Source organism: Adiantum capillus-veneris, chromosome 16 (genome assembly GCF_014529385.1).
Source record: "Adiantum capillus-veneris isolate H3 chromosome 16, ASM1452938v2, whole genome shotgun sequence".
Classification (NCBI taxonomy): domain Eukaryota; kingdom Viridiplantae; phylum Streptophyta; class Polypodiopsida; order Polypodiales; family Pteridaceae; genus Adiantum; species Adiantum capillus-veneris.
The window spans coordinates 151,240,745-151,267,851 of NC_140946.1; the positions used below are offsets into that span (position 1 = coordinate 151,240,745).

The 27,107-nt window shown below is 42.2% G+C and overlaps 1 protein-coding gene across 2 annotated transcripts; it reads right to left on the minus strand.

The window, feature by feature from the left end:
• Positions 1-3,227: 3,227 nt before the first annotated feature.
• On the minus strand, positions 3,228-24,379 carry LOC147440071 (uncharacterized). Of its 2 annotated transcripts, XM_086484471.1 has the most exons (5): positions 24,225-24,379; positions 24,049-24,152; positions 17,997-18,051; positions 4,251-4,376; positions 3,228-3,458 (listed from the first exon to the last, which is right to left on the minus strand). In XM_086484471.1, the coding sequence occupies exons 1-4, from the start codon at positions 24,293-24,295 to the stop codon at positions 4,268-4,270; spliced, it is 339 nt and encodes a 112-aa protein (XP_086340597.1). In that variant the 5' UTR covers positions 24,296-24,379; the 3' UTR covers positions 3,228-3,458; positions 4,251-4,267. The 2 variants fall into 2 exon arrangements, with proteins under 2 accessions (XP_086340597.1, XP_086340596.1); XM_086484470.1 differs by lacking the exon at positions 3,228-3,458 and having other exon boundaries at positions 3,574-4,376.
• Between the last annotated feature and the right edge of the window lie 2,728 nt (positions 24,380-27,107).

Sequence of the window (27,107 nt, forward strand, 5' to 3'; positions counted from 1 at the left end):
TCAACCATCTCTTGATCTCAGATTCTGGAGAGCCGGAATTATATGAAGAAGCTATGCAACATGAATCCAAAGAAGAATGGACGAAGAGCATGCAAGTGGAGATGAACTCACTACATCGCAACCAAACATGGGAGTTGGTTGAGTTGCCTAAAGGTAAGCGGGCACTTCAAAACAAATGGGTGTACAAGCTAAAGGAAGAAGAAGGTGGGAAGAAAAGATACAAGTCTATGCTTGTGGTAAAAGGTTTTTCTCAAAAGAAAGGTATTGACTTCAATGAAATATTTTCTCTTGTTGTAAAAATGAACTCATTTAGGCTTGTCTTAAGCCTTGTGGCTGCTCATGATCTAAATCTCAAGCAAATGGATGTAAATACGGCATTCTCTCACGATGACTTAGAGGAAGAAATCTACATACTTCAACCAAAGGGGTATGAAGTAAAAGGTAAGGAGAAAATGGTTTGCAGATTAAAGAAGAGCTTGTATGGTTTAAAGCAATTAACAAGACAATGGTACTTGAAGTTTGATCGATGGATGTTGGATCATGGATTCACAAGATGCAACTCGGATCACTGCGTCTACACGAAAAATTTGAGAGATGGAAAATTCATCATCCTAATGTTGTATGTTGATGACATGTTGATTGCAAGTGCTAACATGCAAGACATCAAAGACCTAAAAGAGGAGCTGTCCAAATCTTTTTCAATGAAAGATTTAGGTGGTGCAAAGAGGATACTTGGTATGAAAATATCAAGGGACAGGACGAAGAAGACAATAAAGCTATCTCAAGAAGATTACATAAAGAAGGTATTAGAAAGTTTTGCAATGCAAAATGCAAAACCAGTTTCTACACCTTTGGCTGGTCATTTTAAACTAACGAAGGATATGTGTCCAAAGACACAAGAGGAGATAGCCTATATGTCTAAAGTTCCATATGCTGCAGCGATAGGTTCTCTAATGTATGCTATGGTCTGGACAAGGCCAGACATTGCACATGCAGTGGGAGTTGTGAGTAGGTTCATGGACAACCCAGGTAAAGAGCATTGGCAAGCTGTGAAGTGGATACTTAGGTATCTAAAAGGGACAACAACAAACGCTTTGTATTTTGGAAGAACTGATATTTTTCTAGAAGGGTATGCTGATGCAGATATGGCAGGTGACAAAGATACTCGAAGGAGCACTACTGGCTATGTGTTCACGGTTGGAGGCACAGCAGTAAGCTGGGCTTCAAAGCTGCAGAAAGTGGTTTCACTTTCTACCACAGAAGCAGAGTATGTAGCAATGACGGAGGCAAGCAAAGAAATTCTATGGCTTCACAGATTCTTAGAAGAGCTTGGATTCAAACAAGACAATTGTGTTTTGTACAGTGATAGCCAAAGCGCTATCCATCTTGCGAAGAACTCAGCCTTTCATTCAAGGACAAAGCACATTGAGATGAGATATCACTTCATACGCACTCTTTTGGAAGAGGGACAACTAAAGCTAGGAAAGGTGCATACAAGTGAAAATCCTGCAGACATGTTTACAAAGGTGGTCAACAAGGAGAAGTTGAGCTTTTGCTCATCTTCAATCGGCATTCCAAGATAAGAAGCCAGAATGGAAAGCAGTCACAAGTTTGGTTTGGAGATCAGTCTCCTAGTGGGAGATTGTTAAGTATGGAGCTTGATTTACCCTTGTAATTTTCTGTGGCAAAAGTGCACATTTGTAAGGCCCCCATTATGAGGAGAAGCCATCATAGGTGAAGGAAAATCACTCACCGGAAACCAAAATTTTCACGGACAAAAATCAGGGGCAACTTTAGAGGCCTCGGGGACGGAAGCCCCCGAGACTTTTTTTCGTCGGAATATTATGGCCGGACGGTAGCCGGAAAGTGGTCGGAAAACAACCGGTCGGTTGGTCGATGGCCGGTGGTCGGAAGTCAATGACCGGTGACCGGTAGCCGAATTCAAAAGCGGACTTGTCTTCTCAAGGGCAACCACACATGAGCGGATTGGAGGGTCCGATTTGGACTTATTCGCACAAGGGCGGCTACACATGGCTGTCTTTCATAAGAGAGGGCAACCCTTTTGACCTATAAAAGGAGGCCATTTCTACACACATTTCATAGTGTGAAGTTGATGCAACAAGGTGAATGTGAGGTGGTGAGAGTGAAGCAAGGCGGAAGCTCTATCAAAGGTTTAATCCCTTTGTAAACTATTTCTTCTTTTGAAGTGCTAAAGCTATTGAGTGGCTGCTTTCTCGTGGACGTAGCTCACATTGGGTGAACCACGTATATCGGGTGTACTCTCTCTCTCTCTCTCTCTCTCTCTCTCTCTCTCTCTACTCTATAATCTCTTGTGTGTGAAATCTCTCTCTCCATTAAGTAATCTACTCAAAAATCTATTTAGCTACGTCTTATTTTCCTAACAGATACATCAATGTGCCCGATATACCTTGCCACTATGTGGTAGAGATGCATAACCTTGCTCTAAAGTTGTTTGTATCCACCTTGATAGCAAGAAAAAATGACTCTCAAAGAAAGAGAAGGGAGGGGGCAAGGGATTTGGATGGTTTCTTTTATTTCATAAAAGCTTTGATAGTTGAACAAAAATAAACCAGACTACTACAAAGCTTGTTAAGTTAACATGGCTGCAAGGGTAAGAAATTGAAAACGAGCCTCTAGTTTTATCCGCATGTGTGTGTGTGTGTGTGTGTGTGTGTGTGTGTGTGTGTGTGAGAGAGAGAGAGAGAGAGAGAGAGAGAGAGAGAGAGATTTCTTTAATGTCCTCGGAGGTCAAATATGACCATGTATGTACGTCCTATGGGATTGACAAAACATACATGGCTGGACCTCTTGCTAGAAGCATACATGGAGAGTTCTTGCTTCTTGACTTTGAGTTGGGCGGGGGTTAAGTCCTCACTTATCCATACTTTGGTACCGGCTAATTATTAACACTACAAGTTGTTTAAAACTAGTTTCGAAAATTAGGTCAAATTTCAGATGGACCTTATTCTAGGTTTAATACAATTCAACCAAGTAGGTGAAACCAAACCCCATAGATTAGCCTTATTCGAATTTAGTAAGAACAAATTGATGAACTAATCAATATGTATACGACAAGTATTCGTCCGTTTCGAAGTTTAGGCATTAAAATCATTTCATGAATTTACTAATGGATTTGAAAGAAATTACCACGATGAATTTGAAGAAAAGAAGAAGATAGTAGATGTGCACTTATTTCATTTTGATTGTGTAAGAAAACCTTGTAGGATCTGAACCAATGATTGTCAGTTTCAACTTTCTCAACATTTCGCAAATGGCCATGTCTTAAGTACACGATCACGATGATCAATGGAACTTTTCTAGTTTTAAAAAACCTTGTGTTGGCATACACGATGGACACAATAAACAAGGGTTAATGGCTTTCAAGGATCTACAATTAGCAATATACACCATGTATGCTCTTCGCCTATTAGAAAAACCTAATCCATTAGAACAAAAGCCATATGCAACATATTAGAAAAACCTAATCCATTAGAACAAAAGCCAATGCAACATGTGAATCAAGCAATTTGCTCCCACGTATAATCAAAGACCAGAGCAAACAGCATTAAAGGCAACAACATCAAAGCAAGGGCAAACAACCCATCACACAAAAATGCCAAGTGGCACCACCAACTTTCAAACTTGTTACACATTGTAGCCTGCAACAATAATATATGATGTTTGTGCTGACCTTATGGTATACTCTAGACTGCTTTTTGTATATATGTAGTCAATTGGCAAGCAATGACATGCCTAAATAAAAGCAAGCATTATACCATATTTTCTCAATATGCTTTTCTGCTTTTTCTTTACACCTCCCAAATGATATAGCTTCATAATTCTTTGAATAAGCCTAAGGCATAACATGCGAGTTGATATGAAGTGGAGGAGCTTTAACAAGGTATACTTCATGTGGTGACCTTTTTTGCTCTACTTTTCCCCCTTAGGGAATTATAAGAGACTACATAATGAACTTCAGATCCTTAAGACACCCGCACTACCATTAGTTTTCCTCAAATGCATTCTCAGACTTTACTGCAGCTTGTAAAGTAGCTTAGCTAGAAGTAGTGGAAGGCCCCTTATGGGATCTACCCAAGCACAACACATCTGGTGTATGCTGAGGGAACAACACAGACTATAAGGCGTAATATGATGGTTTATAGTAAAGGAGGCAGCCTAATCTTTAAGGGGACAATGCTCAAGGCATTAGGTAAGGATGGAGCATTTACCAATCCAAAGTTCGAGATCAGTTCTTTTTGGTGCTGTTCTTCCTAGATGGCGCTGGCACAGTGTCAGCTCTTCCATTATCTTCAGAAACGCTTGGCCCCTCCACAAACTTCTTGAGTGGTGCAGTCCTAAATGCCCAAGCGAAATAAGATAAAATCCATCACAAGAATAGACAATACAGATCTTATGACGTAAAAGCCTACGCTCCTAGTTGTTCTATATAAAGGGGGTGGAATAATAACCAATTACAACGAAATTACAGCAACCCTTAGATCAAGAAAACGCATTAAATCCTTCCCTCGATGACGACTTTACTAATTCAGGCACCAAGCCTCTCTTGAGCCAAGTTTCCATTTGTCCTTGTGCATACACCATAAAGTTCCATGCACATGTAAGGATATTCCTGGTAGGGCCCATAACATGTGAGAAAAGTTACTCCTTTTTATGCAAAACTCATAAAACTTTCTTTTACCATCTCCGTAGCCCTCAGACACCTGTGAATCTTATCATATTGCAAGTGTGCATCGCAGATGAGAAGCTGACCCAATGAGCGGTGCACAAAAGAAAGATGACTTGAAGAGCACTCACACTGCATGAAATTGCTTTGGAGGTTACACGATGTTATGTGCACACTCTCCCTTCATGTGTGTACCAGAATCCAGAGATGGCTCGCATCAGTCGGAACATATGATTCGTGTTGATGTCCTCGAGAATCTGCACAAGGCATATCCCATGTCTCGCCAATATAGATCTGATCCTCTGCTGCAACCTCCTCCGGCGATGGGAGCATCCCCTCATCCTTGGCCTCCTTGAAGCTTGATCTCCTCAGTTCTGCTTATCGATCACTCAATATACCTCTGCTCGTGATATCCCCTTTGTCCCTCCTCTCTGACTGCTCTCATCTCTACTCAATTTCTGGATCAAAGAACACTGCCATATGTCTCTGAGTGTGTCTCCCAGTCTATGAGCCGCTCTCTCCTAGAAACCCTGCTCAATGTCACTGAATTTCCAAAAAAATAAGATTCCAAGATATCTTTGATCCTGATATCTCATAACTGTATATAGAGGCCCTGAAACCCTCTCTAGAGAGGTTGTGAAAGCGTCCACGTATCTCATAGAATGTTTTACAGTGGCATATACAATGGAGCTCTATCTTTGGCTCTCTATGACATAGTTCGCTCAACCCTGCCTCCATTGAGATGCCTCAAATCGGCCAGTCTCAATCTCGACACAAATTGTATTGACTAGAGATTTTCCTTTATCCTCAGCAGAAGCTTGGAATTTGATGAAGTTTCTGCGTTGGAAGTTCTTCTTAAATTAGACACATTTGGTCTTTTTGGACACTCATACCATCTATACTCACCACCAAAAATTTTACATAATCCATTCTTTTTTTTAAGTCAAAGAAGTATTTGACGAAGAGTTATGTTGAGTATTGGAATGTCGTTGTTTCTGCGTTGGAATTTCTTCTTAAATTAGACACATTTGGTCTCTTTGGACACCTATACTATCTATACTCACCACCGAAAATTGTACATAATCCATCCTTTTTTTAAAGTCGAAGAAGTATTTGACGAAGAGCCTTGTTGAGTATTGGAACGTCGATTTTGAGGGAAATCACGTTCTTTACCACGATCAAGTGGAACATTTAAAGGAGATCTGTCTTGAGAATGTCGATCTGAGAGTAAAACCTTAAAGTTGAGTAAGGCACCATTGCTTGCTGCCTGAATTGAGGTTGTTACTACTGACTTTGGCTATAGCGTTCTCTATGATAGTGTTGTGAAAAGCGAGTGTTGTTTGAAGATTGGTCACCATGAATAAAATTCCTTGTAAGGTGGCGATTATCGCCAAGACGTTCCACATAGGCTATTCAACATCCAAGGTGGTAGGGTTATACTTGTGAGCATCGTCCTTCAGGGTTGGCTCGAGCCCCCATCTATGAAACTATGTAGTTTGTCAAAGGGGCTAAGATTCTCTATCTCCAAAGTTAATTTCTGAAACTCTGTGATATACATGGCCAAGGAACCAGTCTGGCTCAGACGGGGAGAGAGAACCAAGCATGAAAATCCGCATTAGTAGGTTCGAACTCTTTGCGAATAGCGTGCCAGAATTTCTCCCAAGGTGTGTAATTGCCACCAGCAACCCATCATTGCCACCAAAGAAATATTGTGTCTTTCAACAGAGAACTAGCAAGTGCAACCATTTTGCTCTCTACTCAATCTGTATTGAACAAGTAGACTTCCATTTTGAACCTGATCCATCATGCACTTGTCGCGCATCGACCATTGTAAGGCTCGAGCAGTTTAACATCCAATTTCTTCTTTTGTGCAGTATTAAAAATTTTAAAGAGAAGTTGAAGTTCACGATTGTCTACTTCAATAGTTGGGTCCGGTTCTTCGTGTTCATCCACAAAAGCTTCAGAAGAAGATAGTAGAGACCTAGCATGAGTCGTCCGAGAAGCAGGATGGGAAGTCAATGAAGAGGTTTGCGTCTGCAACTGCTCCAAGTGAGCCATGCTGATTACTCAGAGAAAGTAATTGTTTCTCGAAATAAGCTCAAGAACTAATATTTCAGGAGCGGAGCAAGAGCTTATACTTCAGGAGCAAGTGATTCTAGCACAGGTATCAGCTCTGGAACACGTACCAACTCTAGAGTAGAAGGATCTGGGTCCTGGGATAATTATCACTTTCGGCTCTAAGTAGGAAAATCTAGAATCATGATCACTTCATGCATAGGGGAATTCTCAGGCAAGATTTCAACGAGGAATCTCATCTATATATAAGAGATACACAATGGGTATCCAGAACTCTTCGTCCTCCATTGGCTTGGGTAGCACTGCACGCAAGAAAGGGGAAGAGAGTCAACGCGAGTAGAGATTTGGCTGAGAACAGTGTGAAGAGTGAGAACCGTGTGCAAAGAGTGACAACGCTAGCTAGTCTACATTGCGTGCTCATTTTGTGTTACGTGAGTTGGATTTAAAGAGTTTCTCTTGAAAGCGTGAGTTCACATGAGGTTAAAAATGTAGAGGGGCTGGCCAACCACTTTAAATCATTAAAATTGAGTTTCATGTATAGCTTAAATGCCTTGCTGGCCTTACGTATAAAACAGCCAGTGAAGAGTTTCAGCAAAAGGGGCCAACAAAGAGAGGTGCCTGAAAATTTCAGCACAGCAACCTGCCAAAGGATGGGAGAAGCCAGCCCTGGGAAAAAGAAAAACGCACACTTGAACAACCCCAGAATCGATAATTTCGTGCAACCTTTCGGCGTGCACGCACATGAGAGGAATGACTTGTAGATTCAGGAAGACAAAGGCATGTGTCCCTTGTCCTCATAAATGCTTCTGTCAAGCAATAGAGAAAACACTAAATTCATAATGAGTGCATAAGTTTTATCATTTTAGTTACTCCCAAATGCAAGCATAAAATATCCTCAATACATCATAGTATTAATTAAAGTAGTGTACTTAAGGTAGGGAAGTTCCTTATCTATACTAACTTCCAAATGCAAACATATAATACCCTCAACACATCATATTAATTCGAGTATTATACCCAAGGACGGAATAAAGAGTGCGCATGAGTTCAAGGCTTGTTTGATAGATCCTTTCTATTGCTTTTCGTTTCATGCATCCTCCCACTTCTTCTATCAGTAAGATATATTAAATTTAATAGACGTCATAGGATAAATTGAATATGAAATGACACCATTGGAGTTGAAGACTCAGTTGTGAGACTTCTTGAAGGTTATTTAGCATCTCCTATCATTGGTTCTCTCTATGACATCAAGAACAGATTTTTCATGGGTTCTTGCATGAAGAAGGAGAGAAAGGTTGAACCACCCAAGTGTGGTAAGAGTGGTTTTGTTGGTTTTCTCACCCAATGTGGTAGACTGGCTTTTCCAATTTCTTCTCCAAATATTGTAGGTTGGTTCTCCCAATTCACATTGAAATAGTATGCTTAGGTATCAAGACTCATCGACAAGTCTATTAGCATTGCCCGTATGACATTCAAAACCTGCCCCATAATGGGGTCTTCCTATTGTGCTACCAAACGTGCCTATCATGGCTACCTGCATGAAGAAGAAGAGGAATCTTAAAGTTTGGTAGATTGGTTATCAGAGTTTCTTGCCCCGTTGCAATAGATTGGCTCTCCTAGCTCCCTCTCCATTTTTGACTACTATGCTAAGAGAAAGAGTTTCAATGGGTCTTGCTTGTCTCATGCAATATTTCTCAGAATAACGTAAATGAGGTAAGGAGCTCTACGTTTTCCACTTTAATATGAGGAATCACTTGGGTTTCCTTCGAAATAGAAAATTTTGGGGTTAGTTTTTGTCACAAATTTTCTTGACCACTCTCCCTCTCTCTCTCTCTCTCTCTCTCTCTCTCTCTCTCTCTCTCTAGCTATCTATACCTCACAATGCTAGGAATTGCATGTGCCATGTGTTTTTAAAAAAAATTGCAGAATGCTTCTTTTATAGTAGGGAATGTTGAGATGAGGTTACATTTGGACTCTTTTATCTCTCTCTATGGTGCTAGAAAATATGTTTATCATGGCTACATACATTAAGAAGGAGAGGAAGCTTGAAGTTTGGTAGATTGGTTATCAAAGTTTCCTGCCCCGTTGCAATAGATGGCTCTCCCATTTCCTTCTCCATTTTGGACAGCTATGTTGCCCGTGATTAAGAGAAAAAGTCTAGTTCATTGACACATGGACATGTCAAGGGGCCTTACTTATCTCATGCAATATTTCTTTCTTAGAATAACACAAATGAGGTAATGAGCTCTACGTTTATGACTGTAGTATGAGGAGTTACTTGGGTTTCCTCTAAAATATAAAAATATTCAGGCTATTTTTTGGCACATACTTTCTTGATTTCTCTCTCTCAGGGCTCTCTATTCAACCATAAAGCCAGACGCAAATATTGATTCATGTCCGGTGCATCTTTCAAAAGGTCCTTCGTCAAAAGACCCTTACCACTTGCCCAAAGAAGAAGAAGAGTGGATGCGGCCGTGGCCCGATTCTCCTATCACGACCATATCCCATTTGTCGCAGCGAGGTATGTACATTGTTTTATGATTCATCAATCTTCTCTCTCATTTCTTCCGTTATCGTCGTTTCCACTTTTTTGATACTAACCTCTTCTATGTTTGATCGAAATAGGTCGGAGTATTGGAAAGTCATGGTGCAACAGATAGGAGAGTATGGCACCGGCTATGTGCCGCCATCTTCAGAGGCTCTCCGAACCACCTTGCTCGATCGAGAGAAGGCTATCGTGGAGCAAGCAACCCTCAACATTCAGCGTCTTTGGGCAAAACATGGCGTTTCCCTCATTGCTGACGGGTGGAGCGATACAAGGAAGAGATCTATCCATGGTCTCGTCGCATACTCCAGTGGAGAGATGTACTTTGTGCACTCTCATGATGCCACTGAGAGTGGCAAGTCCGCCGATGTCCTCTCTGCAGAGTGGACAGCGGCCATAGAAACCATCGGTGAGCAACACGTGGTGGCCTTTGTCACAGATGGGGAGGCATCAAACAGGGCAGCAACAGCTATCATAGAGGGCCACTATCCGCATGTGACAGTGTGCTTTTGCATGGCACACTGCTTGAACAACCTTCTGAAAGACATCGGCAAGCTAGACTGGATTGCTCCAGTCATTGCTGATGCAGTGAAGATGGTTACTTTCATCAACAATCACAACTTGGTTCGGAGTGAGTACCTCAAGAGGTCGGGCGGCAAAGTGCTTCTAAAGTATTCAGATACCCGCTTCGCATTCAACTTTCTTCTTGTACGCAGGCTGTCTGAATGTCAAAATGCGGTCCGAAATGGTCTTCATCAGTGATGAGTTCACCACCTCCCCCTATGCAAAGACAGTTGCAAGGATTTTGTGCAAGGATAAGGCAGAGGATCTTGAGTTCTGGAAGGAGCTCAAGAGTCTAGATGCACAGGTAAAACCGGTGGTTCATTTGCTTCGAGTTCTGGATGGCATGGATCCTTGCATTGACAAGATTTATGAGGCAATGGACCGCATGATTGAGCAGCTTGCACAGCTTGAGCCGAACGCAGAGCGATATGAGGAGATCCATGCGCTTTGCAGCTCGAGGTGGAATTCATATGCCTCTCCTTTACACGGGGCAGCGTACATGGTGGATCCAGAGTTCCAAGGTGCAGGGCAAGAGACAGATAGGGAAGTCATGAACCAATTTACAGAGATCTTAAACAAGATGGTTCTAGACAGAGATGGGCGACGCATTGTCAGAGATCAGCTGAGACAGTACAGAGAGATGCGAGGGTCATTTGGCAGTCCAGATGCTCAGATTGATCGCAGGAAAATAGGTTCAATGCTTTGGTGGGAGGACTATGGCTATGATGGCCCTGAGCTTCAGAGATTGGCGATCCGTATTCTCAGCCAGTCAGTTAGTACCTCATGCTTGGAGCAATTGTGGAGTACCTTTAGCCACATTGCTTCCAAGAAGAGGAATCGGCTTGGAGTGGAGAAGGCTAATGATCTTGTCTTCGTCAGCGCAAATTTGAAAATGCTTTGCAAGAGTACAGACAAACAGACAGACCCTTTTACACAGTGGGAGATGGAGCAAGAGGCTTCTCAGGCGAGTGGAGATGCACATCCACCAACACCAGGTACTTCATCTGTGGCTGAGATCGAGCCGGACCTAGACCTCGATGATGAGGAATGGGAGGATGTGCATGATTTACAGCCGGCTACTACGGATTGGGAGGCCTCTCAGGCTAGTGGCTCTTGAGTCTTGAGTCTTTGCCATTTATCCACCTTTTTGTATGGCTGCTTGAGCCTTGCCCTCTTTGCCATTTGTAGCTACTAGCATCTTTATGGTATTTGTCACCTTCAGTCTTTTGGTATTGTGGTCACTGAAGTCTGGTTTGAACTTTGCCCCCCTTTGGTTTTTTTGTAGCACCTTGGCCGCTGGCGGCCCTTGAGGCTTGTTACTATGTTAGCCATAATTAATTCCAAAGTGTTATCTCTGACTACTACTCTTGCAATTATTTGAGAGCATTGTGTATGTACTATGGGCATTGTGTTTGCTCATTGTTGTTCATCTGGCTATGTTGTTCATCTGGCTATGTACTCTGGGCGCCTCACATCCCAATCAAGTCATAATAAGGTTAAATGGTCTTCGAATCGTGTTTTTTGTGGGTATTAGAGTCAAAGGACTCTAATACTACTTGTATTCAACCACATAACGCTAAAAAAAAAAATATTTGGGTGTTTTTTTAGCCTGCCGTTCCGCGCCGTTCCCGTTCCGGGCCCATTCCCGTTCCCCCGTTCCGCAGGGAGGCCCGTCGCCGTTCCCGTTCCGCGTTCCGGGTAACTCTGAGGTATCCAACTAAAACAAATCCTATCGTATTAGTTTAGTGACCTCCCTCCGTGAGAGAGAGAGAGAGAGAGAGAGGGGGTGCATCTAAAGAATACTGAAAGGGGGGGAGCTTGTGCACAGAGAAACCACGTACCAAGCTGCCATCTATGCACACAAACATATGATGTATCTCCTTGTGTTGTCAAGTGCCATGAGGACTCTAGAGCATAGTCATAAGGGAACACAAAATGGGAACGGGAACGGGGAACACGAACAGCATAAATTTCCATTCCTTGTGACAATATACACACCATTATTAGAGGGAACGAGGGTCAGAATGAGAAATGGGAACAGACGCCGAAATGGCCATTCCCTTGGACTATGCTCTAGAGCCAGCTGGGCATAACAATCTCGTGGGAGCTCCCATAAGCTGTGTATGAATGCCACTGATCTCATAAGAACCATCACTGATCTCGTAAGAGCTCCCAAAAGCTGTGTATGAATGCCAATGACCTCATAAGAGCCTCCACTGATCTCGTAAGAGCTCCCATAAGCTGTGCATGAACGCCACTGATCTCCTAAGAGCCTCCACCACCAGAGGAGGGGCAGCCAGCTCTACTCGGATGATCCCACGGGAGACCGAGGCCTTAGCGAGATCATGGATACAAGTGGCCTCTCCATGTCTCACCACACATCTGTATGTCCATGCCGACGACTATGAGAGGTATCATCTGCATTCTCCTAATTCAACAAATCCCGCTCCACACCCAAAGGCAGAGGCATCTTTAACCCACGGGCCTGCAGAATTTGACCCCGCAAGAAGGTAAAAATTGCCAATAAAAAAACAAGAACAAGTAGGAAGCAATGGGCAGCCCTGTTGCACACATCAAGATAGTGCAAAATGCCATAAAACAAAACCTTCAATGGCAACTACACTTGTCACGTGACACATCCAACCCTATGTGTCCGTGGACAAGCTGCAGCATTATCAGGGTTCAGTTCAGTTTAGTCAGTCTAGATTAGTAGTGTTCTGGCACTTTTGTGAGTCTGTTCGCAGACCATGCATGCCCAGGCACTTAGTGTAGATGCATATCCTCTGGTTGCACACAGCATGATCATAAGCATTCCCATCAGAATCCATCAGAATCCTTCAGGGGAATTTTCTAGTGCATTTAGCCTATTTTTCCTATTTTTGACATTTTTCACTTATTATTTTTAAGTGACTTTTGTTGGAAAGTAGGTAGGGCAAATTGAGTAAGTTTGTATATAAGCAAACCTAAGCTAGCACTAATTGGCAGAAGAGGCAGCAGGAGCACAAGCTCAACAGGCAACTTCTCAACAAAAACCCTCTTGGTGGCGTTTTCTCCTCCAAGCAAGACACCCTAGCCCTAGGTTTTCATCAGCAAGCTTCATCCCTAAGAAGACATCAGCCCTAGCGTTAGTGGATTTTCCCCAGCAGTAGAACTCAGCCCTAGCGTTTTTGCATCAGCATCACACTTCAGTGTTTTGCAGATTCACCACGACGGAACACCAAGAAGCATCAACGTTTTCAGTTTTCAGCCTTTAGACATCGCAGATCAAGTACCGAACCTCGCAGATCTCACCTTCCTGCAACAGTTCCTCACCGCACGATCAGTTTCCGCAAGGTTTACAGTTTCAGCCCGAAAAAATGCAGATTTCAGCATCTGCATCATCAGCGCGTCGTCGTCGCATCGTCGTCATCGACATCGTCACCGACATAGATTCAGAATTCAGCAGATAAAGGTTTGCAAATTTCAGCCCTTAGCGTTTTCAGATTTCAGCCGTCTCGTCGTCGTCGACATCGTCGACAAATCCAAGCATTGTAGAGATTTGTGCAATCATAAGTAGACCACTCTCACCATAGAGAGTGGGGCCTTCGGAGGAGGGTTTTACACGTGTCTGGTGTCGTATTCTCTTCTCTCTCTATCTCTCAGTCTCATACACTTTCACGCAGAGTGTCCATTCACTTTGTTTGTGTCCATTGCACTCTCTCACTAAAGGAACGGAAGGCTCTCCCTTCCAAAAGAACAAAAGGAACCTTAAGCACAGTTCGGAGCACTCATCTTGAGCAAAGTTCAAACATTCATTCCGCTGCACCTTACATTGGTATCAGAGCTTTGGCAGTGTTCTGTATCACTCAAGGAAAGAACCACAAGAATCACAAGAAATTTTTTTGCTCGTTGCGATCGCACGAACCCAAGTGCGCTTGGGCGTATCGATTCCTAATCGTGTTTTTAAAGAGTGACAGGAATCCCAGGAAAGAAGGGCTTGTCCAACCTCCTCTTGTGTCTCTTTTCATTCATTAAGAGCGGACCGTGCACTTAGCGGTCGGCCAATCGACGTGAGGTGGGAAAAAGCAACCTTGGTGTGAGCGCAAGGCCGCCAAGGGGTGCGCCCGCGGAAAAGAGCAGAACTCGGGTGAAGAGAAGATCCTTCTCTAACACAGCTTGAAAGCGAACGAAGAACCTCAAGACCCTCAAGAATCTCAAGAACTCAAGACCCCCAAGAACCCAAGAACCCAAGTTGGTCGCGCTTCTCTTGTCTTGCTTTGTTCTCGCGATCATATTCTGCTTGTCTTTCGTTGTTCTCGCGATCAAATTTTGCTAGTCTTTCTTTGGCTTCCAAGCGTGCTTGCTCGTGCTCACGCTCTATGGCTGCCATTCCTTCTTTGTATTCACGATCTATGGCTGCCCTTCGTTCTTCGGAGGCCTTTTTTTCTGCTTTTCTTGCTTCGCGTTCTAACTCTCTTTCCATAAACAATTGCTCCAACTCCTCCATAGGAGTTAGTGCAATCCTTGGCGTAGATGGGAAAGGGGGAGAGTCGGAAAAATCTCCTGGTTCTTCTTCGCCTCTCTCATGCTCATCACCTCCAAGCGAAGTATCCATTCCGCTTCGAGTGATGACCATCCACTGAAGTCTTGGGTTCTTGTGGGTTCTTGTGGTCTTTGGTTCTTAAGTTCACGAGGAAACACATGGAAGAGTTGTGGCGACTTTTTTCTCAAGTGCAGGTGTACTTTGCATAGAATCAGGAAAAGGAGCCTCTCTCACTCCCTTCTTCTCCCAAGCACGACACACAAGATTTGCATGATGATTTGAATGATAATGATGAGCATGATGATTTGGATGACAATGATAACCATGATGATTTGCATGATCAAGATGTGATTTCTCACAAGCATGATGATTTGCATAAAGATGCTGTGATTGTTCATAAGGATGATGTGTTAGTTGATGCTTTTTCTAGCGAAGCTAACCTCGTTGCAGATTCGATCAATCACGAAGGATCGATCTTGGCTCTCAAGCCTAGGTCCAAAGAACCCCTTCAAGAAGAACCGATCTTGGCTCTCAAGCCTAGGTCCAAAGAACCCTCACAGGAAGTATTATGTGTTCGCATGATTAGTCAGCACACATTGTTCGAATGTTTCATTCGTGATCGTTTCCTGTATTTTAATCAGCGTCTTTATGTGATTCCTTTTCCTAGGCATGACATATTGTACGTTGAGCACGTTTCACTCATGAATGAGCACGAATGTATGCGGATTGTTCATGAAAAGCTGAAAAGTATGCATTCACGGAAGACACATTCCATGTCTCTTCCTTGGCATGACAGTATATTAGAAAGAGCACATGAAAGTATGAGCACCAAGCATGAGCATTTCTGTTGTGAATTGCCATAGTTGATTGATTTAGATCAGTAAGACAAGATTCGATCTCATTGTTTGCGTGTGTGTGATGAATGGCTTGGCAATCCGTCTCTTTGTTCATCTACATTGCATACACAGTCTTTGAGGAAGACAAGATTTTTTCCACTCACTTTACATGGAATAGGTATGTTCATGGTTTTGTGTTGGAAATGGTTTCAAGAATTTTCAGCCATGGAGATTCTTGAAGAAGGAAGAAGCATGACTCTAGACGAAGTTGAAGCATCGAAGGAGCCACAGAAGACTGTCGCTTTCGGCGCGGCCCAGAGAAGCAAGCGTTGCAGACCTTTATGAAGTTCAAGTACTGCACGACCCACACATCAGAGTGGACCGTCAAAGAGTCCCTTCCAAGATTCCGGATGCTATTGGCGATCTCCCTCGACGCCATACAGTTTGATACCAGTACCTCACTTTGAAAAGGAGAGGATGTCACGTGACACATCCAACCATATGTGTCTGTTGCCAAGCTACAGCATGATCAAGGTTCAGTTCAATCCAGTCAGTCTAGATTAGAAGTGTTCTAGGGTTCGGTTCAGTCCAGTCAGTCTAGACTAGAAGTGTTATGGCACTTTTGTGAGTCTGTTCGCAAACCGTGCATGCCCAGGCACTTAGTGTAGATGCATATCCTCTGGTTGCACACAGCATGATCATAAGCATTCCCATCAAAATCCATCCAAATCCTTCAGGGGAATTTTCTAGTGCATTTAGCCTATTTTCCCTTTGCATATCCTCTGGTTGCACGCAGCATGATCATAAGCATTCCCATCAGAATCCATCCAAATCCTTCAGGGGAATTTTCTAGTGCATTTAGCCTATTTTCCCTATTTTTGACATTTTTCACTTATTATTTTTAAGTGACTTTTGTTGGAAAGTAGGTAGGGCAAATTGAGTAAGTTTGCATATAAGCAAACCTAGGCTAGCACTAATTGGCAGAAGAGGCAGCAAGAGCACAAGCTCAACAGGCAACTTCTCAACAAGAACCCTCTTGGTGGCGTTTTCTCCTCCAAGCAAGACACCCTAGCCCTAGCGTTTTCATCAGCAAGCTTCATCACCAAGAAGACATCAGCCCTAGCGTTAGTGGATTTTCCCTAGCAGTAGAACTCAGCCCTAGCGTTTTTGCATCAGCACCACACTTCAGCGTTTTGCAGATTCACCGCGATGGAACACCAAGAAGCATCAACGTTTTCAGTTTTCAGCCTTTAGACATCGCAGATCAAGTCCCGAACCTCGCAAACCTCACCTTCCTACAGCAGTTCCTCGCCACACGGTCAATTTCCGCAAGGTTTACAGTTTCAGCCCGGAAAACGCAGATTTCAGCATCTACATTTTCAGCGCGTCGTCGTCGCATCGTCGTCATCGACATTGTCACCGACATAGAGTCAGAATTCAACAGATAAAGATTTGCAGATTTCAGCCCTTAGCGTTTTCAGATTTCAGCCGTCTCGTCGTCGTCCTCATCGTCGTTGACATTGTCGACAAGTCCAAGCATTGTAGAGATTTGTGCAATCATAAGTAGACCCCTCTCGCCATAGAGAGTGGGGCCTTTGGAGGAGGGTTTTACACATGTCTGGTGTCGTATTCTCTTCTCTCTCTATCTCTCAGTCTCATACACTTTCACGCACAGTGTCCATTCACTTTGTTTGTGTCCATTGCACTCTCTCACTAAAGGAACGGAAGGCTCTCCCTTACAAAAGAACAAAAGGAACCTTGAGCACAGTTCGGAGCACTCATCTTGAGCAAAGTTCAAACATTCATTCCGCTGCACCTTACAACACTAGCAACAGATCAATACAGGCAGCCACACCAACAATCATCTGTTGCGCAATCCCCTCAAGGAATCCCCAATCGACCCGGTTTTATAACTTCTCAAAAGCAAGAGGAGAATAGCAATAGGCTCTCCTGACCGTGTGGCCCACTCCACTGCCTAGTAGACAGTGAAAATATTGTCCTGACTCCAAAATAAAATGATCCAGAACAAAGCATGTCTATAAAGCATGGATCCACGCAACACAGGCTCTTGCAATACATCCCAGTACTCCAAGAAAAACTGGCCAATGAGACTATCGTCAGTGCGGTTTGGAGCAGGATCAATGTCCGTGAGAGCATCTAGCATCTCTCCCTTAATAAAAGGAGTAAACAAAAAATGACAAGTGTGTAACAACCATATACAAGAGGCATCCCCTCACATTTCTCACCCACGGAGCATACATGGTCAGCATATGAATTTTCCACAAGCATAAATCTATGTGGACCTAAAGGTCAAAGATAAGCAGAGCCCTACTCCTACAAACCTCCCCTTCTTCGATAAACCCTTTTCATTTCCTCGCCTAACCCTCCCCTCATCAGTTCCCATCCACTATGAGTGGCTCATGGACAGTAGTAAGCACTCATTGTTCATCAACCTACATGAAGCCTAGAAGAAAACGCTTGGTCTTAGGTCTACAGTCCACCTCCCTCCAAGCAAAGCTACCAAACAATATTTATGATCTTGCAGCTTCCTCTACAAAACTAACAAACAAATTTCAAAAACACTTACTGATTTACCCACAGTCAAATTTAGCAAGATGCTGCTTCCATCACGGATACACACAGAACCACCTAAGCTTGTCACCAGAAAAACATTCACAACCTACCTAATTGCTTCAGTCTCTTCAAAGCTAAGACTGATTATATTCTTCAAATGGAAAAAGAACCTACTTGCTCTCTTTAAAGGCGAAACCATCAACTGTAACACTAGTTTCAAACACCGAATCTGCATCAACCAAATTTTAATAAGCATGCCAGCTTAATATCGATGAAATAACAAAAACTAAGTTATATTTGTTACAAATACGTTTCCCACAAATGAACTCTTTCCACATAAGCAACTCAAAGCAAGACAATAGGCCTAGTTATTTCCTTAAGAAGAACATGACAAGTTGGAAAGTAAAATAAAAGACAATGGTCAATTTTCAATGTCTCTAAAGTTGCATAGTAATGGACATATGTTCAACTCATTGGTGAGCTTCAAGCCAATGGATATTATCATGCAAAACATTTCTATATCTTTGTAAGTAAAGCAAGATCCAGACTTACAAAATGGGAGCTAATAGACAGTTATAAAAATTAAGAGAACACAACATTAATTTTTGATACCTAAACAAATAAAATATCTTTATCAAATGCATAACAATGGACATACAATAAGCAAAAAGATGACTAGATTTATTACTATTGAGAATTGCTATGCATAAATATTGGCATACATTTGTAAGGGCAGCACTATTTGAACTTTCCCAATGTTACACATACTTCAACAAACTAAAGCAACAATGAAAAAAAGATAAACATAAACCAAAAAAAAACAAAAATACAAACTAAAACAAGAGAATATTTTAGATTAGAATGACACCATAAGGAGAAGAATATTAATAAGTGAAAACTAAATTGGCAACATGCAATATTCACTGTCTATCTGACCTTGACTTGTTAAAATATAAACATTACATTCATCATTTAGAGAGAAGAGCTAACACATTCCTAATCACCTTTTCGTCGCCAAAGAGTAAGATCATGAATTCTCCCAGCTTGATTTTTGTCTCCTTAAATTTTTTTGCATTAGACGAATCTAGTGCCACTGTCAAATGCACAACTAGCTCTTTGGGCCATGTGAATATGCATTTGGTACTGAGTTTGTTCATGAATTCACATTTTAGTACCAAAGTAATTGGTAAGCATGATCTTCCACAATTTCGCAAGACGATCAATGGTCACAACATGGCCTAACAAAAGTTTCACGAGTTTGTTGATGCAAAATTGGTCCAAAATTCAAATAAACCATTTGCCAATGCAGCACAATGATCATGAGTACATGGCTAGCGAGGCAATAACAACTTGACGTGTGGAATCACATGGTTCTAAACCTCAAGCTCGAGCTTGTTCACTACAAAGAGAGCCTAGATTTCTATATCATCCGCCTTGACATGAGAACATGTTATCCTAGGCCTGGGGTAGATATTGAATTTTCACTTCGAGTTGTTTCAGCTTTTGAATCAAAGACATCATATCTTCACATGATTTTGTATTGGTGTTTTCCACATTCATGGTTAAACTAGCTCTTGTTCCTAGGTCAAATAATGTAGCTAAAGAGACTACCCTTGTTTAAGAAATCATGATTGATTTCAAAGATCTGCTTCTAAACAATCTGCCCCCTTTGTATGTCTCTGTCATAAGTAGTCATTCATGCCATCAAAGTGGCAATAGACGGTCAGCCATTCCTAAGATAAGCTTATAAAATCCAAGAGAAAAATAGCTCAAAGAGAACAGCTTCACCCCCTCACTCTTATATAATGTGAGTTTAAAACTTCTATCAGTTAACCTATGAGTTCACCTCCCCACAAAGTATACTAAAGAGGATACGCTATGAGTTTTGACCCTTATCATTTTGTTTTCCTGATATCTTGCTACTTTTCAATAGATTACCTTTTTCCTAAACACCAGCACCACCGTGAGACCTGAATCGGGTGAAACACATCATCTAAGACCTTTAGGTGAAACATTAGTAATTTAATAATTTCATCTTTAATTAACCCTTTTTTGTATATATTGATCTTTCAGTCTAGTGTTTTGTATCTTCTTTCCAAGAGGGCGAAGCGTTTCATGTTGAAACACCACATTTTGGTATGAAACAATTCGTGGTGATGTTGTTGGTTGTCATTGTTGAATTTCTTGAAAAGATTTACAGCCAATATCTGTTTGATTTATAATCTCACTTAAGGTTTTACTCAAGCTTCTTTTTAACAAATGATGAATGATCTCTTGAGACCCTTCTTTTTTGGGAATAAATTTACTGTTGTATTTCTCGATGACATCTTGATTACATTAACTATTTGTCTCACCAAAAAGAAGTACTGTATGTAGGTCATATCATAATTGCGATGGTATTCGTGGAGATGGAAAAACTAAATCAAGTCGACCCAGTGTGTGGCTCTATAAGTAGACAAAGCATTGCAAAAGATCAGAACTAATTTGCTGTCGATTAAGCAAATGCTAATAGCACGAAGACTTGAGCCAATGAAAATTGGCAACGCTATAAATTAATAAGAAAAGCAACAACTTTAGTACAGCAAAGCTGGCTATTTTTATCACCGAGGCAACACTATTATATGCGAAGAGGATCAACACCTCGGTTTTTTGGTTTGCAACGTAAAGCATGTCACGTGACACATCCAACCCTATGTGTCCATGGACAAGCTACAGCATGATCAGGGTTCAGTCAGTCCAGTCAGTCTAGATTAGAAGTGATCTGGCACTTTTGTGAGTCTATTTGTAGACCGTGCATGCCCAGTCACTTAGATTAGATGCATATCCTTTGGTTGCACACAGCATGATCATAAGCATTCCCATCAAAATCCATTAGAATCAGTTAGGGGATTTTTCCAATGCATTTAGCCTATTTTACCTATTTTTGACATTTTTCACTTATTAATTTAAGTGACTTTCCAACAAAAGTAGATAGGGCAATTTGGGTAAGAAAATATATAAGCAAACCAAAGTTAGCACTTTCTGGCAGAAGAGGCAGTAGGAGCACATGCTCAACAGGCACCTTCTCAGCAGAACCCCAGTAGTACCCCCAGCGTTTTTGGTTTTCCTTCATCGCCGGACATTCCCTCACTTGGCGTTTCCAAATTTGCTTGATCGCCACAGATACTCAGCCCTAGCGTTTTGTTCCCCAACAACACCTAGCCCTGGCGTTTTTGCATACCATCAACACCCCCCAGATCCCTGCCGTTTTTCAGCCTTGCATCATCGCCAAGTTTTCCAGACAGCCTAGCGTTTTTGCTAGCAACACCCAGATCTGCCAACGTTTTGTATTTTCAGCCAATCTGTAGCAGAAGAGGCAGCGTTTCCAGCATTAAACACAGCAGCAGATTCAGCCCTAGTTGGTTGCAGAAGACCCCCATTTTCAGCAAACGCAGCCAAAACAGTCATTTTCAGACACCGAAACAGCCCCGATTTTCAGCAGATAGAAGACCACAGATTTCAGCCCTAAAGTCGTCGTCGTCATCCCCGTCGTCGTCACCGACATAGTCCCAGGTTGCATCAGTCCATTGCATCATCATTGTACCACTTTGTGCAATCAATAAGTAAAACATTCTCGCCAACGAGAGTGGGGCCTTCGGAGGAGGGTTTTACGTCGTCTCTGGTGTCGTATCTCTCTTCTCTCTCTATCTCTCGGTCTCATTCACTTGCACGCACGGTGTCCATTCACTTTGTTGTGATCATAGCACTTTCCATTAAGAACGGAAGGCTCTCCCTTCCATAAGAACTAAAAGGAACCTTGAGCACAGTTCGGAGCACTCATCTTGAGCAAAGCGCAAACAATCATTCCGCTGCACCTAACAAAGAAGCACTGATGTTAATTCAAAAGACTGAAGCGTTTTTTCTAATGAAAGGCAAACATGAGCAGCAAGGGCAAACATAAGCAATTCGTGCTTGAGCAACTTTGTGGGCCAAGCTCCTCTGTGTCAGGCACGTAATTACAGTCGGATGCTACTTGTGGTGCGGCACACAAAGCACATATTGAGCTTCTTTCTATGTGTTGGTCTTATTTAAAAGCATCCCACTCTCCCTACGAAGTAAGATAAAAAAGGAACCTCTATTGGGTTGTGTTGAGGCGACCCTTTGAGAGGATCGTCGAGAAGGCAAAGAGAAGTCCCCCAACTCTGTAAGGTCTAGTCCAAACATTCTGTGCAAGGGAAGGACATTGCATATGATAATCACCCACCGATCGGATATGTTAGTCCCTAGCCAACAAATCCATCGTGAACACATGACATGACATATGCCATACTCATGCATAAACGAGCATAGAGAGCGGACATCAGACCCACCTCCAGGCCATAGAGGTCACCCTGATCCCCCAAGCCTGGGAGCTTGCACCTAACGAGCTAGCCTCTACCACAAGGGTCGGTGTCCCATACCACCAAGCCTATATAGATACGGGTGTGTGGGTAAGACTAGAGTCCAAGTGTGGCGATCACACAAGATGGCTCACAAATGTACCTAGGACCCTATTTATAGGACTTTTGAACCACCCTAACCATAGGGTCATGTTCACACTTGGCCGCACATCCCATCCTAATGTCTAGGGACCCAACACTTCCCCCCTTATTTTTAATTGTTGTCCTTAGCAATATCCTTGATTATAAAACTGAGAATACGACTCCTCAACGATCATACTAAATCTCAAGTAGCACTCAACGTAGATCGACACTTCCACATCAAATACTCTGGGTAAGAACCCTTTCAAGACCCTCTCATCAAGAATTAACTTGGGTTCAAGTGGAATGTAGCGAGTAATATCCTCCAAATTCGGGATCGCCTCCAAAGGAACAACTTGTTCATCCTTTCCCAACCGCTCCTTCAAGCAGCTAACGTGGAACACGAGATAGACAATAATGTTGGAGGGTAGGTGCAGTTTGTAGGAGACATCACTATCTTCTTGATAATTTGGAATGGCCCACAATATTGTGAGAAAAATTTTAAGCATTGACCAGTATGGATCGCTTCAGAATCCTTCGGTACCTTAAGATACACCCACATCTTCTCTTGGAGATCACGAGGCTATCGATGTTGGTTAGCATAAAAGGTAGCATGATCTTGGGCGGTCTTTATGCTTTCCTTAGCTATCATGAGCATTTTTTCCATGTGCAAGAAATCCGCTACGGATTGCATATTAACTCCCTTGAGTCTAGTAGCGATCAATGGTTTCAGCTCATAACCGTACATAAGCATGAATGGACTATAACCTATAGCCGAGTGCTTAGTACTATTATAAGCGAATTCAATTTGTGAAAGATAACATTTCCAATCAGATTGACGGTGGGAGACATATGCATGTAGCATATCCTCCATGGTTTGATTAGTGTGTTCGATTTATCCGCGTCGGTTTCAGGATGATCCCCAAGCGGGTTTAAATTTGTGGAATACCGTTTGCCAAAAATTGCCAGTTACCTTAGGATCACGGTCACTAACAATTTCTTCGAACAAACCATACAACTAATATAAATGCTCCACAAAGAGCTGAGCTAACTCTTGGCTCTTTACGGTCATGCGAGTAGGAATTAAACACGCTAGTTTTGTGACTCGGTCAACAACAACCCAAAAGGCATCATGACCACGTTGAGTCCGAGGCAATCCATAGAAATGCTACTCCATTTATTATTGCGCATTTGCAGAGGATGTAAGAGTCTAGCACGCCTTTGACGTCCAACCTTATTGACATAACACTGCGCACATTCTCACACATACTTCTCAACAAAAGCTTTCATGTGTGCGGCCAATGGAAATACCAGCTTACTAAGGCCAAAGTAAAGTGTATGCCAAGGTGTCCCACACTTTGAACATTGTGACACTCAAACAAAATCTTCTTGTGGATATCCTCATCAATGGAAACAAACACTTTGCCTTGTTGTATTTATGCCATTGTAATCAATATTATTTGTGTTTGGTTCAAGGGAAATCTAAACTCTATTGGGCAATCCGGGAGAAAGATTTACCGAGTGCAAAACCTTGAACTGCGTTCATTTACACCGAATATATCATGAGAGATGTTTCTGGCAACCATTAACTAGTAATTGCTTTATCTTCTGGTGCTAGGAATTTGATAGCAGTATTGTCACGTCAAATCTTGATACAAAATTTCTAATGCTTTGATTTGTACATGAAAAACGTTATAATTTTTGGCAGTCACTGTGAGAGAGCATACCTCCCGAAAGCATTAATCCTGAGAAGTACTTGTGGTTGATCCTGCGTAGGTATTCTTTCTCATACCGTCTGTACTTGGCCGCAATCTCTTGAGCCTCGTCACTCCTGAAGGGCTCTCTCTCTCTCTCTCTCTCTCTCTCTCTCTCTCTCTCTCTCTAAAAACAGAAATCAGCTTACTCTGGAGCAGCTCGGGCGGTTCTGGTATGAGAGGCCCTAGGCGTAATCGCGGTCTCCTTGTCCATGCCCATGTCTAAGCATCGAAACCCCCCCGGCTGTATAATATATACTGTAGTTTGAATACGGTGCCGTTGTAATAACTAGAGTGCTTCATTTGTATTCAAATTTGAATTGAAATGAGTGCCAGAAAACAAGAAGCATAAATCTGTTACCTCAAGATGACATGGTCCTATGTTTTAGTATGCTAAGATCTACATGGGCCTATGTTTAGTAGGCTAGGATCTACATGTCCCAATTTTGATATGTTTAAATTTGTCCTTGGCTTTTAGATTGTGTTAATTATTTGACTCAATCTCACTCTAGTGTATGCATTCTTGTCATTTGTGTAAGTCTGGTTGTTTCATTTTAAGATTCAACAAGAGAATATATCCTTGGAGAAGAGAATGAGAGAGCGCTTGTTATCTTGTTTTTGGACTACATAAGTAGTTCTTAGTAAAGGGTGGATTTTTGGGTGCAAATCAGGACCGTTGGAAAAAGCTTGCCGATTAATGTCATATGGCAAGTTAATGATAATAAACTTTATTTTTAAGGTTTTTTTAGCGCTTATGAGAGAGTGTTGACATTTGTGTACCTCTCTTTAAAAAAGGGCATTGAGTATTGTGTCAAACATTATTTTCTATGCTTTTGTAATCTATTGTAAATTAAATAGTCACACTTTTTGGCTTTCTAAAAGAAGCCTTAGTGTTGGAATTAGGGCTGCAGGAAAACACACACAGCTTGGAGAAGACGAAGGAAGCTCAAGGCACACAATAGAGAGCGTTTTATTTAGTGGGCAATGGAAAGATAGATAGCCCTAGAGCGATGGGCGTATATACAATGCACGGGGGGAAAACCTCTTAAAGAGGGAAAAAATGCCGCGGCGATCCTAAGTGTGTTCACACAAATCACTACCACATGTATATGGTAACAAATCCCCCCTGGAGTGATGCGGTGAACAAGAGTTGACACATGAGTAAAGGGAAGTGCCATGCCCTGAGAACATCATCAATCCACAAAGGGGAGTAAGTCTAAAGCTTTGCGGAAAGATTCGAACTTCTCACAGGACAATGCCTTTGTGAAAATATCTACAAGGTTGTCCTGTGTTGGCACATAAGCCAAGTTGATCACACTCCTCCTGAAAGCCTCTCCCTAACATAGTGGTAATGTACCTCAATGTGCTTTGTGCGACCTGAAAAACTGGGTTCCTCGCAATTGCCAATGCGCTTTGACTGTCAGTGTAGATAGTGTTGACAGTGTCCTGTGAAGGAGTACGAGCGGAAGTGCGACGCGAGAGAGAGTGCGAGAAGAAGAGCACGACGATATGGTGAACTCGTGAACTCGCTCTACTGTAATGTGTAGAGCATAGTGAGTTCTTATTAGGTTTTTACAAAAGAATATGTGTACATACCTGGCGGCCCGCCCACTTACCTGGGCGACCACATTGGGCTTTATACCCCAACAACCTCCCACTTAAAGTCCAATGTGGTACTTTAAGTGTGAGAGAAGCTACTATACAAGCTAATATACAAGAGATGTAGAGAAGTGATGTACTACCCTACACCTAACTGCTTGCGAAAATGCGCAAAGCTCTCTGAGGGAAGTCCTTTTGTAAGTAGATCAGCAGGATTTTCTGTGGTGTGAACTTTGACAAGCTGAAGTTGCTTATCCTCGAGCATTTCCCTGATGAAATGATACTTCACATCCACATGCTTTGTCTTTGAGTGATAAACTGGATTGCGAGCCAATTGTATAGCACTTTGACTATCACAATATAACACAGGCATCTCTTCTTTGATTCCCAAATCTGTTACTAGTCGATTAAGCCAAATTGATTCTTTGCATGCCTCTAATGATGCAACATATTCAGCCTCTGTAGTAGACTGAGTAACACAATCTTGTAATCTAGAACGCCATGATACTGCTCCACCAGCCAATGTAAAGACATACCCTGACGTAGACCTTCGGTTGTCTAAGTCACCTGCATAATCTGAGTCTGTAAAACCCTTTACACTTAGCTCCTGACTCCCATAGCATATACGCATACTCTTTGTAGCTTTCAGGTATCTCAATATTCCTTTCACTGCCTCCCAATGTTTCTTGCCTTGGTTTGACATGTATGGACTTACTACTCCCACTGCAAATGCAATGTCTGGGCGAGTAGCAATCATTGCATACATCAAACTACCCACTACAGACGCATAAGGAATCTTATCCATTTCAGCCTGTTCTTCCTCAGACACAGGACAATCTTGTTTTCTAAGTTTCACATATGGTGGCAATGGAACACTCAGTGCCTTTCCCTTCTCCATATTGAAACGTTGCAAAACCTTGTCAATATACTCTGTTTGAGATAACAAAATCAACTTCTTTGATCTGTCTCTCTCAATGCGCATACCAAGTATATGACTTGCCTCACCCATGTCTTTCATGTCAAACGATTTTGCCATCTTTGACTTCAAAGCTGAAATTTCTTCCAAGTGCTTGCCAGCAATCAACATGTCATCCACATACAAAATAAGGATCAACCAACTACCATCCTTAGCCTTCTTTGTATATAGACAGTGATCGAACTCACTACGTTTGTAGCCTTGAGAAAGCATAAACTTGTGGAATTTATGGTACCATGCCCTCGGTGATTGTTTTAAGCCATAAAGACTCTTTAACAACTGGCATACCCAATCTTCCTTGCCTTTCTCAACAAACCCTTCTGGCTGCTGCATGTAAATTTCCACATCTAAATCACCATGCAAGAACGCTGTCTTGACATCCATTTGGTGCAACACCAAATCTAATATGGCAACCAATGCAAGAAAGCATCTCAATGTAGTCATCTTGACCACCGGA